This window comes from Rhinoraja longicauda, chromosome 32 (assembly GCF_053455715.1).
Source record: "Rhinoraja longicauda isolate Sanriku21f chromosome 32, sRhiLon1.1, whole genome shotgun sequence".
Lineage (NCBI taxonomy): Eukaryota > Metazoa > Chordata > Chondrichthyes > Rajiformes > Arhynchobatidae > Rhinoraja > Rhinoraja longicauda.
The window spans coordinates 8,732,745-8,749,478 of record NC_135984.1 but is presented as its reverse complement, the minus strand read 5'-3'; the positions used below and the strand labels follow the sequence as shown (position 1 = coordinate 8,749,478).

General features: G+C 43.3%; 1 protein-coding gene across 1 annotated transcript; it reads right to left on the bottom strand.

The window, feature by feature from the left end:
- Nucleotides 1–2,756: 2,756 nt before the first annotated feature.
- LOC144608821 (heat shock cognate 71 kDa protein) lies at nt 2,757–16,450 on the bottom strand. Its single transcript, XM_078426979.1, has 9 exons — nt 16,333–16,450; nt 13,428–13,637; nt 10,880–11,085; nt 10,289–10,441; nt 7,234–7,789; nt 6,783–6,985; nt 6,066–6,264; nt 5,061–5,293; nt 2,757–4,470 (listed from the first exon to the last, which is right to left on the bottom strand). The coding sequence occupies exons 2-9, from the start codon at nt 13,630–13,632 to the stop codon at nt 4,291–4,293; spliced, it is 1,935 nt and encodes a 644-aa protein (XP_078283105.1). The 5' UTR covers nt 13,633–13,637; nt 16,333–16,450; the 3' UTR covers nt 2,757–4,290.
- Nucleotides 16,451–16,734: the final 284 nt, after the last annotated feature.

Here is a 16,734-nt window from a genome sequence, read left to right as displayed (position 1 = left end):
TTTACAGGTGGAGTAGAGATTCACCTGCATTTTTTACAATCTCGAGGACTGCATTTGGTGCATCCAGTGTGGCCTCTTCTGCATCGGAGAAACTAAATAAAGATTATGCAACTGCTTTGCGGAGCACTTTCTTCAAGTCTGCATGGGGGACCCTGGACGTCTGGTTGCCTATCCCAAAGTAAACTCAAGGACACATTTTTGACTACATCACAGCCTTCAGGACTCAATATTAAATCCAACAGCTTGTAACTAGCTTTCTCTATTTGTATCAGAACTGGGCACTTCCACGATAAGCGTCAACCTGTAATTTGAATCAGTTTCTTTTTCCACTGACACTGCTTGATTTACTGGGCATTTCTAACATTGTCCTTTCAGTTTCATTTCCCTGCGACGGCTCTCATCTGTTTTTCAGTCTTTGTTTTGTTCCTCTATTCACTGTCATTTATCATTCAGACACTTTGTAATCAGAGTATTATCATGCCAACCCTGGCCTCACCCTTTACTTTAACCATTGTTCTCCTAAACAAATTTCTCCAGCACCTGCAGGTCTATGATTTTCAATACATATATTCATTTCTTATAGTAGCTTGAGACTTGGCATTGCAGCTGATCACTACAAAGTTTTAGAATGGATGAGCGACCATTTGGTCCATTTTGCTTGTGTTAGTTCTTCAAAAGAGTTATCAATGAAGTCCCACTTGGATACTCTCATCGTATCACTGTAATTAAGAGTATACAGGATTAGGGGATGGGAAGAGGGGGAACACAAGGGGTACTATGGGTGATGTTTCAGGTCGAGGCCGTTCTTCAGACTAGTTAGGGATAAGGGAAACGAGTGATAGACGGTGATGTGGAGAGGTAGAGACCAACAAATGAAAGATGTGCAAAAAAGTAACGATGATAAACAAAACAGGCCATTGTAAGCTGTTTGAAGGGTGAAAATGAGAAGCTAGTGCGACTTGGGTAGGGGTGGGATAGAGAGGGATTGCCGGGGCTACCTGAAGTGAGAGAAACCAATATTCATACCATTGGATTGGAAGCTGCCTAAGCAAAATTAGATGTTGTTCCTCCAATTTGCATTTAGCCTCACTCAGACAATGGAGGAGACCGAGGACAGAAAGGTCTGTGTAGGAATGGGAAGAATTAAAGTGTCCAGCAACCGGGAGATCAGGTTGGTTCACGCGGGCAGAGCGAAGGTGTTCCGTGAAGTGATTGCCCAATCTGCATTTGGTCTCGCCGATGTATGAGTCCACATCTTGAACAATGGATATAGATGAGGTGCAAGTTAACCTCTGCCTATCTTGAACTCTGATCAAAGTGTGAAAACATAAACTAGTCCATTGTACTCAGGTGTAATCTGCTGCTAATGTCCTGCTTAAATACCTGTTACGGTCCATCACTCTGAGCTGCTATGTAAAATCTTGCAAGTAGAACATCCGAAAAGTAAATCCAGAGTCGAAAGAGATAATTAAAAGTTGAAATATGGATCATTCCTAAAACTGGTTTAAACAACCCGTTTGTTAATCTGCACTTTTTTTTAACCCACATACCTGCCAGATTTTGTCCATGGAGTTAAATGGTCTGATGGGACAATCAGTTATTGTTCTCTTTGTGTATCAAACTCATCAATCCTCCTTTTGGTTTAGTCAGTGAATGGCAAAGGCAGGATTAGAAGTGAAAAACCCTAAATGTGGATGTTCTTCCTGGAGTTAAAATTACAGCATTCTAAAATATTGAGATTGCAATTTACATATTGTACAATCAGGAGTATTTTAGATCATAATATCTGAAAGTCTATATGGCAAGGCTCAGTAGTCTTCAGATTTAAAGCATTTGTCACTCTGACATGGCTACCACAGTCCATTCCTCGGAGGAACTAATGGAAATCTTGAGGTGGTCTTTAACAAATAACTCAGTTTCCTGAGTATTGGCATCATATTTTCCCATCCATGTGTTACTAAAGAACTTTTTATTAAAGTGATTCTTAGTTTGGCTAATTACTGTTACATATACCGAGGTTGTGAAAAGCTTTTTGTTGGGTGCTGTCCAGTCAAAAAGACCACACAGGATTACAATCAAGCCATCCACAGTGGACAGATAAAGGGTATAATATTTAGTGCAATAGACTAAATATAAAGCAACTTAGGGTCAGGCGGCATCTCTGGAGAACAGGTGACGTTTCGGGTCAGAACCCTTCTTCGGAACTCATTTTCCTGTATCTTCTTGCAGTCATACCTTTCTATTTGATAGAACTGTGTTTGATTTTTTTCTGCTGCTTGTTGCAGAAGCATGACTCGCAGTTTATTTTACAATTCTCAAGGAACAGTAAAAACAGGTGACGGTAAGATTAACTGGGCCAAGTTAACTTAGCTTCATGTACAATCGTCTTCATTTAACAAAATAAATCCTTTCTGTTATCCGTTATATATTTACAACATAAATTTCTACTCATTTAATAGCTGGAAAAATTAAATTCAGTGAATTTGTTACGTATGTAATGGTCATCATGAAATTAATGGATAGTTCCAAGACCATTCGTCTTGAACCAAAATGTTTGAAGGAGATATGCTATACTCAATCTGCTTAACTGAAATGTGACTCCTGCAGGTTCAAAATACTTTAGCTAATTATTAATTTAGGGAAGGAAATGTAAATTGTTAACCAGTCTGTCCTATATGTGACTCCTGTAGCAATTGTGTGATTCTCTGAAATGATATAGGAAGCATCTTAGCTGCAAAACACACAATAAGTCCCAGAGACCGTCATTTTATTTCTCCAATAGTTCAGTGGTGGACACTAGTAGCTTTGTCAAAGACAGTGACAGTTAGTGAGAGTTCAGATTGCATCTTGATTTAACATTTGCACCTCTAAATATTTTTCTTGATTCCATTTTTGGAGATGTATAAAACGAAACAGTGCTAACATGAATCAGGCAAGCATTGAAGGTTTTCTTGAGAAATATAATTGAGAAAAAAAACCCTAGAAAGATGGCAAAACCACTTAAATGTTTGGATGGAAGGTAATGCATTTAGTTGTCAATTGTGCAAGAGGGGTCTTAGCAAATTAACATTGGTCACGAAAGGAAGTAGCACAAATTAGCAAGCTTATAACAAACCAAAGATTTGATTTATCTCTTGTTCAGACCCATATTACTAAAGAAGGGGGGTATATTTTGTGCAGCTTTAAACAGCCAATAATTGTTTGTGAATACAGTTAAGATTTTTTCAACTAACATTGAGACATGTTCAGATTATTTATCATGAACATTTGCCTTACTTCAATGGGAAGGTAACAAAATGTTATACTTAGGTTAGTCAGAGAAAAGAGCATCAAAGGCACAAATTGAAAAATTATTTCTGCAAACTGATGAAACATGGTTCAGTGTGAAAAATAAATCACTGGTAAAACAGGCACCTGGCCTGTTGGGCTACACAATAGTGTCAACTAAATGAATTCTTTTGGGAAAAATACTGAATTCTGCAAGAGAATAGTAGATATGTTTTTTTAATATTTTACTTTAACATTTCACCCTGAAATAGATCAGTCATGTAATGGTTAAACAGTAATTTGGCACATTCATATGGAATCAATTTGTGCCATAGCATTTTTATTTTAATTGGAAAGGGACATCTTTCCATGATGTAATCCTTTAAACCATCTAAGGATCAAAGCTGTCCTTTTTGGTAGAGGGGCACAACTGGCACAAGAGAGGATAATAAGAGACTGGGTAGGGCTAACCCTTTGCTGGAAATACTATTAAAGACAGTTTCAAACTCAAAAGTAGTTACTCAATCCAAATTGTAACCACCCTCTTAAAACTTAAGGGACAAGGTTAATTTAAAAATCTTGAAAATGATTTCAAATATCCAGACATCTTAATTTTCTAGTTTGCTACTTTTAAATTCAACCTTTAATGCAACTAATCAAATAACAGAAAATGGATTATTGTGCAAAATGACCAGTAACATGAAAATAGCAAATAGTAAACATGAATGCTCAAATTAGAGAATTAGAACTAGAAAAGTTGAGACTAGGAAGCTGCAATGTGTCTAATCAGAAGACAATACTCAAGCTTCATCCAGAACTGTACAACAGATTAGACCTCAATACCAAGTGGATAGATTTAAAATAGTATTTGCAATCTACCAAGAAAACAATGTAACATTCTGAACTAGAATTTATTTAGCCAGATGTTCACGTCTCTTTAAACTTAACACATTTAACAACAATAATGGGGGGGTTTGCATTATTACAGTACACAGCAACAGCCAGATTAGTAATACATGTGTTTTAGTCAACTTCTTCAATAGTTGGTCCAGATGTTCCTCCAGGAGCAGCACCAGCTCCAGGAAAGCCTTCTGGCATACCACCAGGCATGCCACCAGCACCTTGATACAACTTGGCCATGATTGGATTGCAGATTTTCTCAATTTCTTTTAATTGATGTTCATATTCATCCTTTTCTGCAGTCTGAAAAGATAATTGACTAATTAGCTGGTTGACAATAAACTTATATTTTGGAACAGATCAGTCAAGACTCTTGTGCCAAAATCAAGATCACTTGAAATATCAGTTATTTACCCCATTCCACAATTTCTGCACTTCCCTCTATTTCTCCCCTGAAAAACAAAAGATTGCTAATCACTTTTATTCCGTCCTTGCTTTCTAACTGAAATTTTGTTGATCCTACATTGATCAACAGGACATCATCCTTCTTGAAATCTGTTCTCAAACTCTCCTATATAATAGAAATGTCACTTAAACCTATTGTACATTAGTTTGAACACTTGTGGCTGGATGCAACTAACCCTTAAATTCCTTATTCTTCATTTACCATTTCAACCTGCACCATTTCCACTAACTAGGTACAGAAGTTCCAGAATTAAGCTCACAAGCTAATATAGGCACCGCAAATTGGTCTTGGGACTTAAGAGGCAAAAACAACATTCTCTGCTGAGTAAACTCCTGCAAACAATGCTTAAATGCAGCTGGTAAAACTGACCCATTACCTGCTTGGTAAAATATGCTATTAATGATCTAAAGTCACCCCACAAACTTACCTGGTTCTTATCTAACCAGCTGATAACTTCATTACATTTGTCCAAAACCTTCTGCTTGTCATCATCACCTATTTTGCCCTTTAGCTTCTCATCTTCAATAGTAGCTTTCATGTTGAAAGCATAAGACTCAAGAGAGTTCTTTGATGAAACTTTGTCACGCTGTTGTTCATCCTCTGCTTTGTACTTCTCAGCCTCCTGGACCATACGTTCTATATCTTCTTTGCTCAAACGACCTGTTAATTTAATCAGAATGGTTTTTCAAAACTGGAACTTGATAAATTAAAAGGAAGGGAATACTTCAAAATTAGCATGTTTCTACTAATGTTATGCAACAAAGTAGTAGCCTTTATAAGTACTTTGCATTACACTGTAGACACCCTAACACTGCCATACCATATTAGATTAATTTTCTCCACTTTCAGTAAATTTGCTGGTGGGAGGCAATCAACCAAGTAGCAAAGAGATGTCCCATGAGGAAAAGCCATTGTCCAAAGGAAAGGAATGATATTTTTTGCAGATAGTTTTTATATAACAGATCAAAGGGATTATGGAAGAGAGGCAATATCAGATTCCAAAAGGCATTTAAACCTTCAAATATAAAAAATGTCAGAGCTCGAGGCGAGATGGAACAAGTTATGCCTTCCAAAATGGCAGTTGCACAAGGAGCAATTCTGTTTCAGAGTACTGTAGCCCATTCTTGGATTTCATAGCTTCAGCCAGACATTACAACTTGGGAACCATTGAAGGTCATACATGATAGCATGTTGAGACTGGGTTAAGCAGGTTGCTAAGAATGAACATTTTTATAATGCCCAGAAGCAAGAAATATTAAGTGATTTTTAATGCATCTCTACTCTTCCCATAATGCTGAGGTTTAATCAAAAGTTGATATTAGTTCCGAAATCTATGCCATAACAAGTCTAAAGACTTAAGAACAAATTTATGAGCTATTAATGCAGAGAAAGTATTGAATAAAGCATTGAAAACCAAGTGATAACAATTTACCTTTGTCATTTGTGATGGTGATCTTGTTTTCTTTTCCAGTGCTCTTGTCCACTGCAGACACATTCAGGATACCATTGGCATCAATATCAAAAGTCACCTCAATTTGAGGCACACCCCTCGGAGCAGGTGGAATTCCAGTCAGCTCAAACTTGCCCAGCAAGTTGTTATCTTTTGTCATGGCTCTCTCACCCTCAAATACCTAAGAATACAATTTCTAGATCAGTTTAGCAAAAATTCAAAAGATCCGTATAATTAATAGTTCGCACAATAATATTAGCTTATGCATTTGTAAGATAGTGAAAAACACGCTTGTAGTTGACAATGGACATCTTAAGTCATCCAAAAACAAATCAACTAAAGGTTCACTGATATTTTCTGTAAATAAATTATATTACATTTGGTTACTGAAAACTTGCCTCTCACATTTAAAAGTACAGCTGCATCTTAAGGGACATTCTCAAATCAGTTATAATGCTGCTATTTATAGTAAATATAAGTGTACATTCAAACATTTGTGGCATGATTTTAACATTAACTGCACATAAACCACCTTCCACAGATTGATCTAATCATTAATAGAAGTCATCCATAATTTTCACACCTTCAGACAAAAATATTCTTCCAGCCAGAGTATTATCGGGGCTAATGTACATTGTCGATTCTGGCAGCCACCAATTAAAATTCCTAACTCCAAGTTTAAATGAAAACAATTCTTACCTGAATGAGCACACCAGGCTGGTTGTCAGAGTAGGTCGTAAATGTTTGTGTTTGCTTTGTTGGAATGGTAGTGTTCCGTTTGATCAAGACAGTCATTACACCACCAGCAGTCTCAATGCCCAAGGACAGCGGAGTGACATCCAATAATAGTAGATCTTGTACATTTTCTGACTTGTCACCAGCCAAGATGGCTGCCTGAACAGCTATGGTAACAGAACATAACCACAATATAGATTTGGCAGTGACTTAGATAAGCTACTTTTCATTATTGCAAGATTATGCTTCCAAAATGGACCCCTGTAGCTCCAAGTAGAGAGAGTGAATGTTTCCCAACATTAGAGTATGAACTTGTAGTTTCTACTTACTAGTTTCAATTTTATCATTTCAAGTAAAACTTTGAATTTGCTTATAAGAACCAGATATTTCCCCTACTATTAATGAACTTTGTTACCTGCACCATATGCGACCGCCTCATCAGGATTGATGCTCTTATTCAATTCCTTGCCATTGAAGAAATCTTGCAACAACCTCTGGATTTTGGGAATGCGGGTGGATCCACCAACCAGTACAATATCATGGATTTGAGCCTTGTCCATCTTAGCATCCCTCAAGGATTTCTCTACAGGGTCAAGTGTGCCACGGAAGAGGTCAGCATTGAGCTCTTCAAATCGTGCCCTAGTGATTGAGGTGTAAAAATCAATACCTTCATATAGAGAGTCAATTTCAATACTCGCTTGTGTACTGGATGATAGTGTACGCTTTGCACGTTCACAAGCAGTTCGGAGACGTCGAACAGCTCTCTTGTTATCAGTAATGTCTTTCTTGTATTTTCGTTTGAACTCAGTAATAAAATGATTAACCATACGATTGTCGAAGTCTTCACCACCAAGGTGGGTATCTCCAGCTGTAGATTTGACTTCAAAAATGCCATCTTCAATGGTCAAGATGGAGACATCAAAGGTACCACCACCCAGGTCAAAAATCAATACATTTCTTTCAGCACCAACCTATAACAAGAAAATACAAATTTTGCTAAAATGGGCGGCTTTGTTTATGTGCAGCTTGCCAGTTATATTACTGAGCTGAACTGATTTCGCTACAACTGCCCTGCCATCTACATTTAGATCTCAACTCTTTAACTTTCTGCAACCCTGTGAGCGAACTTGCAGACTCCTTTACTGCAGCACCCTACAGTCCTCAAATAACAACTGTCTCTCCCAAGGTTCCATCCTCATAGCTCTTTTAGTTTAGTTTAGAGATACAGCGTGGAACAGGTAATTCGGTCCACCTAGTCCGCGCCGACCTACGATCCCCGCACAGCAACACTATCCTACACACACTAGGGTCAATTTCCATTTATACCAAGCCAATTAACCTACAAACCTTTACATCTTTGGAGTGTGGGAGGAAACTGGTGCTTCCCAGAGAAAACCCATGCAGGTCATGGGAAGAACGTACAGACTCTGTATAGACAGTACCCGTCGTCAGAATTGAACCCGGGGCTCTGGCACTGTAAGGCAGCAACTCTACTGCTATGCCACTTTCAACAGTTAAATTTGACCGAAGCTGACAGCAAATTATCAGACATGTATACTGTTCAAGTAAAAACCATTTAGTACCTTAATTCGCTAAATTTTTCACCAGCAAAGTTGAGAACATTAGAATGAACATTTCCCCTCCCACCCGTGACCTAGCTGTCTCACTAGTCTGTTCATCTAAATTGGACTGTTTCCAACCCGTCACTCTATCCTCCCTTGCAAAGCTTGTCTCTGCTATGAAACCTGCAACCTGCCCCCTTGATCCTGCCCCCACTGCCCTTCTGAAGGATGTCATTGCAATAGCCGGTCCCAGCATCCTCTCTATTATCAACAGTTCTCTGGCCACTGGCACTGTTCCAACCTGTTTCAAGCTCGCGGTGGTCCAGCCCCTATTGAAAAAACCTAACCTAGACCCCACCTTGCCTAGCAACTACAGACCCATTTCCAAACTGCCATTCCTGTCAAAAGTCCTTGAAAAGGCAATTCTAAACCAATTAGTGCCCTAACTACACCAAAACACCATCCTGGAAAGTTTCCAGTCAGGTTTCAGAGCCCACCACAGCACAGAGTCTGCCTTGTTGAAGGTACACAATGACCTGCTTCTCGCCATCGACACAGGCGACTGTGCAATCCTGCTCCTTCTCGACCTCAGCGCAGCGTTCGATACAGTGGACCACACCATCCTTATTGACCATCTCCGGTACGCGGTTGACATTGATGGCACTGCCCTGAGCTGGTTCGCTTCCTACCTCAAAGATAGGAGTTTCGCCATCAACATAGGCAGTTATTCCTCTGCTCCAGCTAGCCTCTCCTGTGGAGTTCCACAAGGCTCCATCCTAGGCCCCATTATCTTCTCTCTATACATGCTCCCCCTTGGCCAAATCATTCAAAGGCACGGCATTTCTTTCCACTGCTATGCCGATGACACTCAGCTTTACCTCCCCCTGAAACCCAACAACCAGTCAAATTTAAACAGCCTCTTACACTGCCTTGAGGACATAAAATGTTGGATGGCAAAGAACTTCCTCCAATTAAACGAGAGCAAGTCTGAGGTCATCCTATTCGCCCCGCCCGCCCCCCCCCCCCCCCCCCCCCGACTCCATCAAATCGATAACAGGCAGTCTTGGAAGCCTATCCTGCCTAGTCAAACCGCATGTCAAAAACCTCGGCGTGATATTTGACTCTGCATTAAAATTTGACAAGCAATTTGAACGCTGTGGTAAAAGCCAGCTTCTTCCAACTTCGTACCATAGCTAAAATCAAACCTTTCCTCCAATTCGACGACACTGAAAAAATCATTCACGCTTTCATTTCCTCCCGCCTAGACTACTGCAACTCCCTATACACTGGGATCAGCCAATCTTCCCTGTCCCGCCTGCAACTGGTCCAAAACGCCGCAGCGAGACTTCTGACGGGTACCCGTAAAAGGGACCACATCACGCCGATTCTGGCCTCTCTATCCACTGGCTCCCTGTACGGTCCAGAATCAACTTCAAGCTCCTCCTATTCACGTATAAAGCCCTAAATGGACATTCCCCCCCCCCTACATCAAAAATCTTCTAACCCACCTCTCTAACTCCAGGTCCCTCAGGTCGGCCGACTTGGGGCTACTCACTATCCCGCGGTCTAGGCTTAAGCTCAGGTGTGACCGCGCTTTTGCGGTTGCAGCTCCTAGACTGTGGAACAGCATCCCTCTCCACATGAGAACTGCCCCCTCCATCGACTGCTTTAAGTCCAGGCTCAAAACCTATTCCATGGATGGCGATTGTACACACGAAGCCCTGCTTTGGCATTCTTTACTTATTTTAGAAAGACGTTCAAGAATGTTATCTTAGACCATCCTAGTGTCAAGCATAATAATTAGACAGTCCTGCAGTAAATAGAGATTGGCTCAAATACCTAGAAAAGTATGTTAAATGCACTAGGAATTAAGCCGCATGTCATTAAGATATTTTGCTATTGATATACCTTTTTATCCAAACCGTAAGCAATGGCAGCAGCAGTTGGTTCATTTATAATACGGAGAACATTAAGTCCAGAAATGGTACCAGCATCCTTTGTTGCTTGACGTTGAGAATCATTAAAATAAGCAGGAACAGTAACGACAGCATTTGTAACAGCCTGCAAGATAAATAATTTGAATTGAATGTTACCTATTGCACTGATTGTAGCACAAGCAAAGCTACTTCAAAATTTCAGAACTTGCTCCAAATTATTGATTACCAATTTTTACTGTTCTTTGAATTTCTAGAGCTTTTGAAAGCATCACCATTAAAGAATCAAACTAAATTTTCCTTGAAATACAACGACCATCTGTTCATATTGTGCAGATCAATTGGGATGGAAGTTACCAAATTGTATGACAAACACTAGTTTACTTAGTGTAGTGACTAAAATTTAGACATGCTACAATATGCATTTTATTGCAAAAATTCTTTAAAACAAGTTTGTTGTTCCCATGTTTAATCGTTTAACATTAAAATCACATGCAAACATGAATGTTCAGCATCAAATGGCAAGGTAAATCCTCATTTTAGCACAAAGTTAAAGGTTACCTACTTTTCCAAGATAGGCTTCTGCAATCTCTTTCATTTTTGTGAGCACCATTGAAGAGATTTCTTCAGGATAAAAAGATTTAGTTTCACCTTTGTAATCAACCTGAACTTTGGGACGACCACCATCATTTACTACATTGAAAGGCCAGTGCTTCATGTCAGCTTGAACAACAGTATCTTCAAATCTACGTCCAATCAGGCGTTTGGCATCTACAAAATTCACAGGATGGCGAAAATTAAGACTTACAGAAAACATTTCTCTGCTACAAAATTGTTCTAGACTTATGTTGCTCAACATCAGCATTTTCCAAGATGACCAGGACAGATGGACACAAAATGCTGGTGTAACTCAGTGGGTCAGACAGAATCTCTGGAGAAAATTATAGGTGGCTTTTCAGGTCAAAATACTTCTTCGGACCAGGACAGAAATCTACACCAACAAACCACTCAACTCGGGGTAACATAACCTCAACCAAAATGCTCACACAAGCAACAGCAAATTACTTTAAGAATGACACCTATGTCAGACCTCTATTCATAGATGACAGCTCTGCTTTCAATACCATTATCCCAACCAAAGGTATCACAAAATGTTGGAGTAACTCAGCAGGTGAGACAGCATCTAGGAGAGAGGGAATGGGCCCATTCCCTCTCACCTAGATGCTGACTCACCTGCTGAGTTACTCCAGCATTTTGTTATACCTTCGATTTGTACCAACATCTGCAGTTATTTTCCTACACATTATGCCAACCAAGCTCATCTCCGAACTCGTGGAACTTGGAGTCAGCACTCCCCTCGGCAAATGGATCCTTGACTTCCCGACTCCCCGAGGAAGTCAGGGATCCAGTAACTTTGTGGTAAAATCAGCGAGGATAGGTGACAAATCATCCTCAACAATCCCCTGCAATGGTGCCCCGCAAGGATGCATTCTCTGCCCCTACTTTCCACTCATGACTGTGCATCAAACACCAATCTAACTTAATTTACAAGTTCGCAAACGACACCACCGTAGTGGGTCTGATATTAAGTAATGAGGAGACAGAGAGTACAGGAAGGAGTTTGAGAACCTTGTAAACTGGTGTCAAGGTTACCTCTCCCTCAGTGTCAGCAAAACAAAGGAGATTGTGATTGACTTCAGGAAGAGAAGCTGTACACACACCCATTGATGGCGCCGAAATAGAAATAGTCGAAAGCTTCAAGTTCTTATGAATAAATATCACCAGCAATTTGTCCTGGACCAGCCACATTGAACTATGGCCAAAAAAGCAGAACTACTGCTTGGAAGGCTTAGGGGGTTCGGCACATTCCCAACAACCCTTACTAACTTTCTTGCGTCGTAGAAAGCATTTTATCGGGTTACATCACAGCATGGTTTGGGAACAGCTCCATCCAAGACAGCAAGAAATTGCAGAGTTGTGGAAGAAGCTTAGACCATCATGCAAACCAACTTCCCTTCCATTGACTCACGTTGCCTTGGACCTGGTCACTACTTCTCCCCTCTCCCATCAGGCAAGAAGTATAGAGGTGTGAAAACGCATACCTCCAGATTTAGGGACAGTTTCTTCCCACCTGCTATCAGGCAACTGAACCGTCCTCTCACCAGCTAGAGTGCTCCAGACCTCCCATTTATCTCATTGGAGACATTTGAACTATCTTTAATCAGATTTATCTTCCACTGAGTTGTACCATTTATCCTTGTGGATGGCATGATTGGATAGCATACATCAAAGATTTTTCACTGTACCTTACACGTGACAATAATAAACTAAACTTTAAAAGGTGCAGTATTATTAGGTTTTATTAAGTCTCTTCCCCGGGGCGCAGCTCGCCCGCGGGGCCTTCCATCGCCAGCGCGGCTCGGCTGCGGGACGTTTCAGGGCCCTGTGCGGCTCGGCTGCGGGACGTTTAAGTGCCCGGCGCGGCTCGGCTGCGGGACTTAACATCGCCAGCGCGGCTCGGCCGCGGGACGTTTCAGGGCCCGGTGCGGCTCGGCTGCGGGACGTTTCAGTGCCCGGTGCGGCTCGGCCGCTGGACTTAACATCGCCCGGTGCGGCTCGGCCGCGGGACGTTTCGGTGCCCGGTGCGGCTCGGCCGCGGGACGTTTCGGTGCCCGGTGCGGCTCGGCCGCGGGACGTTTCAGTGCCTGGCGCGGCTCGGCCGCTGGACTTAACATCGCCCGGTGCGGCCGCGGGACGTTTCGGTGCCCAGGGCGGCTCGGCCGCGGGGCCTTCCATCCCCTTGCGGGGGCTGTGCGTGTCGTTTGCCTCGGTAGGGGTCGAGCTGCCTGTCCGTGGGTGCGGGGGGAAGAGAGGGGAAGTTTTGTTACCTCCATCACAGTGAGGGGATGTTTGGAGTCACTGTGATGGATGTTTGTGTTGGGGTCGGGTGTCCTGTGTTCTTTTCTTTTTTGCTGTGTTTTGTGTGACTGCTGAAATTTCGTTCGGTGTAAAAGGCCGAGTGACAATAAAGTGTTGTTATGTTATGTTATGTATAATACCACAAAATATGGCAGTTTAGAACCTTCATTTGCATTGCAAGATCTTTAACTCACCAAAGACAGTGTTGGTTGGGTTCATGGCCACCTGATTTTTCGCTGCATCACCAATGAGCCTTTCTGTATCAGTGAAGGCAACATAGCTTGGAGTAGTGCGGTTGCCTTGGTCATTGGCAATAATTTCAACTTTACCATGCTGGAAGACACCTACGCATGAGTAGGTTGTCCCAAGATCAATTCCAACAGCTGGTCCCTTGGACATTCTGCCTGCAAAATAAATTGAGTGGTTTTAGTTTTAAAATAGCTATCAAAATAAAGATGAGCTTTATTAATTTCCAACACAATTGTTTGCAATCTATTTATTCACAAAATGCTGGAGTAACTCAGCAGGTCGGGCAGCATCTCGGGACGTTTCGGGCTGAATACAGAGCTTTATAGAGCTTTATTTGTCATTTGGTATCGAGATACCGAACGTGATTACATTTCCAGCAGTCACACAAAAAGAAACCAACAAAAAATAAACACAAGACACATGACCCCAACACAAACGTCCATCACAGTGACTCCAAACACCCCTTCACTGTGATGGAGGCAACAAAACTTCCAATCTCTTCCCCACACCCACGGACAGACAGCTCGTCCCTGACCGACCCGCAGTCCCCGCGGCCGAGCCGCACCGGACGCTGAAATGTCCCGCGGCCGAGCCGGGCGATTGAAGTCCCCGCGGCCGAGCCGTACCGGGTGCTGAAACGTCCCGTGGCCGAGCCGGGCGATGGAAGGCCCCGCGGCCGTACCGTGCGCAGCTAAGTCCCGCGGCCGAGCCGCACTATGTTAGGTCCCGCGGCCGAGCCGCGCCGGGCGATGTTAGGTCCCGCGGCCGAGCCGCACCAGCGATGTAAAGTCCCGCGGCCGAGCCGCGCCGAGCGATGGAAGGCCCCGCGGCCGAGCCACACCGGGCACTGTTAAGTCCAGCGGCCGAGCCGCACCGGGCGATGGAAGGCCCCGCGGCCGAGCCGCGCCACGAGGAAGACCTAAAAAAGAAAGGTTTCCCCCACCCCACCCCACATACACAGCCAAAAAACAAAAACAAAAACCATCCCAACACCGACACACAACAAAAAAAGGAAAAAAAGACCCGAAACGTCACCCATTCCTTCTCTCCCGAGATGCTGCCCGACCTGCTGAGTTACTCCAGCATTTTGTGAATAAATCGATTTGTACCAGCATCTGCAGTTATTTTCTTATACTACTGTTTGCAATCTAATTGCCCTTGATAAATGTGGCAAACTCCTTGCTTTGATCTGTGGTTCTTCTGGTAAACTACACCTACGGGATGGCTGAGTAGTGTTTCAGGTTATAGACCGAGTGATAAGACAAACTATTATTTAAAAAATGATATACAACTTGGGAAGAGATTCTGCAATTGTTATCTTGTTCTTCTAGGTGGTAAAAATTGCAATTGTAGTGTTGTCAAAAGTGATTATGACAAGTAACTGCAGCACATTTTGTGGGTGTTATCAGCAGCCATTGTATTGATGAGATACTGTCATTACAGTTCCTGCTTATATTAATAATTCTTAATGCCAAGCAACAAAAGTTACCGGAATATATAAGGTAGAGACGGTACCAAAACAGTGATTGGCACCATTTTGATAAACAAGTAACAGAAAGCTGGACTATGACAGAAAGAAAATCGAAATCCCACCATGGGCAGCTACGTCCAGTAACCTGAGCAGCCCTTCCAGGTGAGACAGGTAGAGATTCTCTTCCACCTGATCTCTTGCATATAGTGCAGATGGTGAAACCTAGCATAGAACAGGAAGTCCACCTAATTTTCTCCTCCCTCTGTCCATTCATCTCTCCCAATCCATTCCCCGTCTGTCCCTCATTCCCCCTCCGCTCCCCCCCAACACACTTGTGTCCACCAATCAATTGCCAGGCTTTGCCTTCTACCCTCTCCCCCCTGCAACAAATCTGAAGTAGGGTTCAACACAGAATATATTTTGTCTATTCCTGCTGCCTGACCAACTGAGTTCAAGACAAGTCAAGTTTATTTGTCCTCCTGCACTCTGCTTTTTGATCAGGATTGAACCATATGAGCCACCTGCCATCCATACCGAACATTTTCCATGACCTGCATGAGATGGGCATTGGACACTTCCTACCTGAAGGACAGATCCCACGTCAGTTTATATCAGATTAAACAGCAGTCAGCACTTGCCAACTGGAACAGCTCTATCCATCCCCAGTGGTGACCCAAATGCATCTGAGAACCGAGGGGATGAGTCATTTGAACAATAACAGGCATTCTTTAACAAATAAAAGCATCTAAGGAGCACGGCAGCTTTGTGCTAGATCTGGGCAACAATTAACGAAATGGCTTATGCAGTGGTGATTGAGGCGCCCTAAATACCGCTTGATCCCATTAACTGAAGATTAGAGGTCGACGGCTGACAGAAAGACGATGCTTAAACAGCCAGGCGATGGGTGGGAGACTGACGTGCGCCTTCACTCCCCTCCCCAAACACCGGCTCGGGGGGAATTATCCTCAACAAGGACACCTCGGGGTGCAGTGATGAGTCAGCCCAACTCCCCCGTCATAAACTGTTCCTAGGCACAGGGAGTCAGTGATGGGGACACGGGGAGGAGGATCAGTTATGGAGGGGGGGGGGTCAGCGATGTCTGAGGACGCGGTCAGTGATGGGGACACGGGGGGAGGATCAGTGATGGGGACGAGGGAGCGTCAGTAATGGGGACATGGGGTAAGGGTCAGTGATGGAGACGGGAATCAATTATGGGATAAAAGAGGGGTTCAGTGATGGAGAAGGGACGTGACGGTGATGGAGACACGCACGGGAGTCAATGATGGAGGCTAGAGGGGGCAGCCAGTGAAGGGGACACGGCGGGAAGGGTCAGTGATGGAGAAGGGACATGTCAGTGATGGCGACGCTCCGTGCATTACCGGGCCGGTACACACTCCCTGCTTCAGCAGCACCGCCGATGTCCCAGCGTCTGTCTACTGCGCCTCGCCGCTCTCGAGGTGCACTACCTAACCGGCCGCTAGAAGATTCTGGAAAGGACCGGCACCTTCCGGCCAATCAGATGCGCGTCCGCCGAGGGCTCGTCATGCAGCCCCGCCGCGCTGGCAGGCGGGCAGCCAATGGGAGCCCGGCCGGCCGCCGGCCGCAGGAGCGGCGCGCGGACTGGCGATGGAAGCGTCTGGAAGGAACTGGAACTTTCCCGATGGCGGCGGGCGGAGAGCGAGTGAGTCTCGCAGGTTAACAGGGAGAGATAGATGTCCAAAACATTCTCGCTGAGAAAGATGTCAAAAAAATATAAAACTCGCTCCTGCACCGATTCCCAT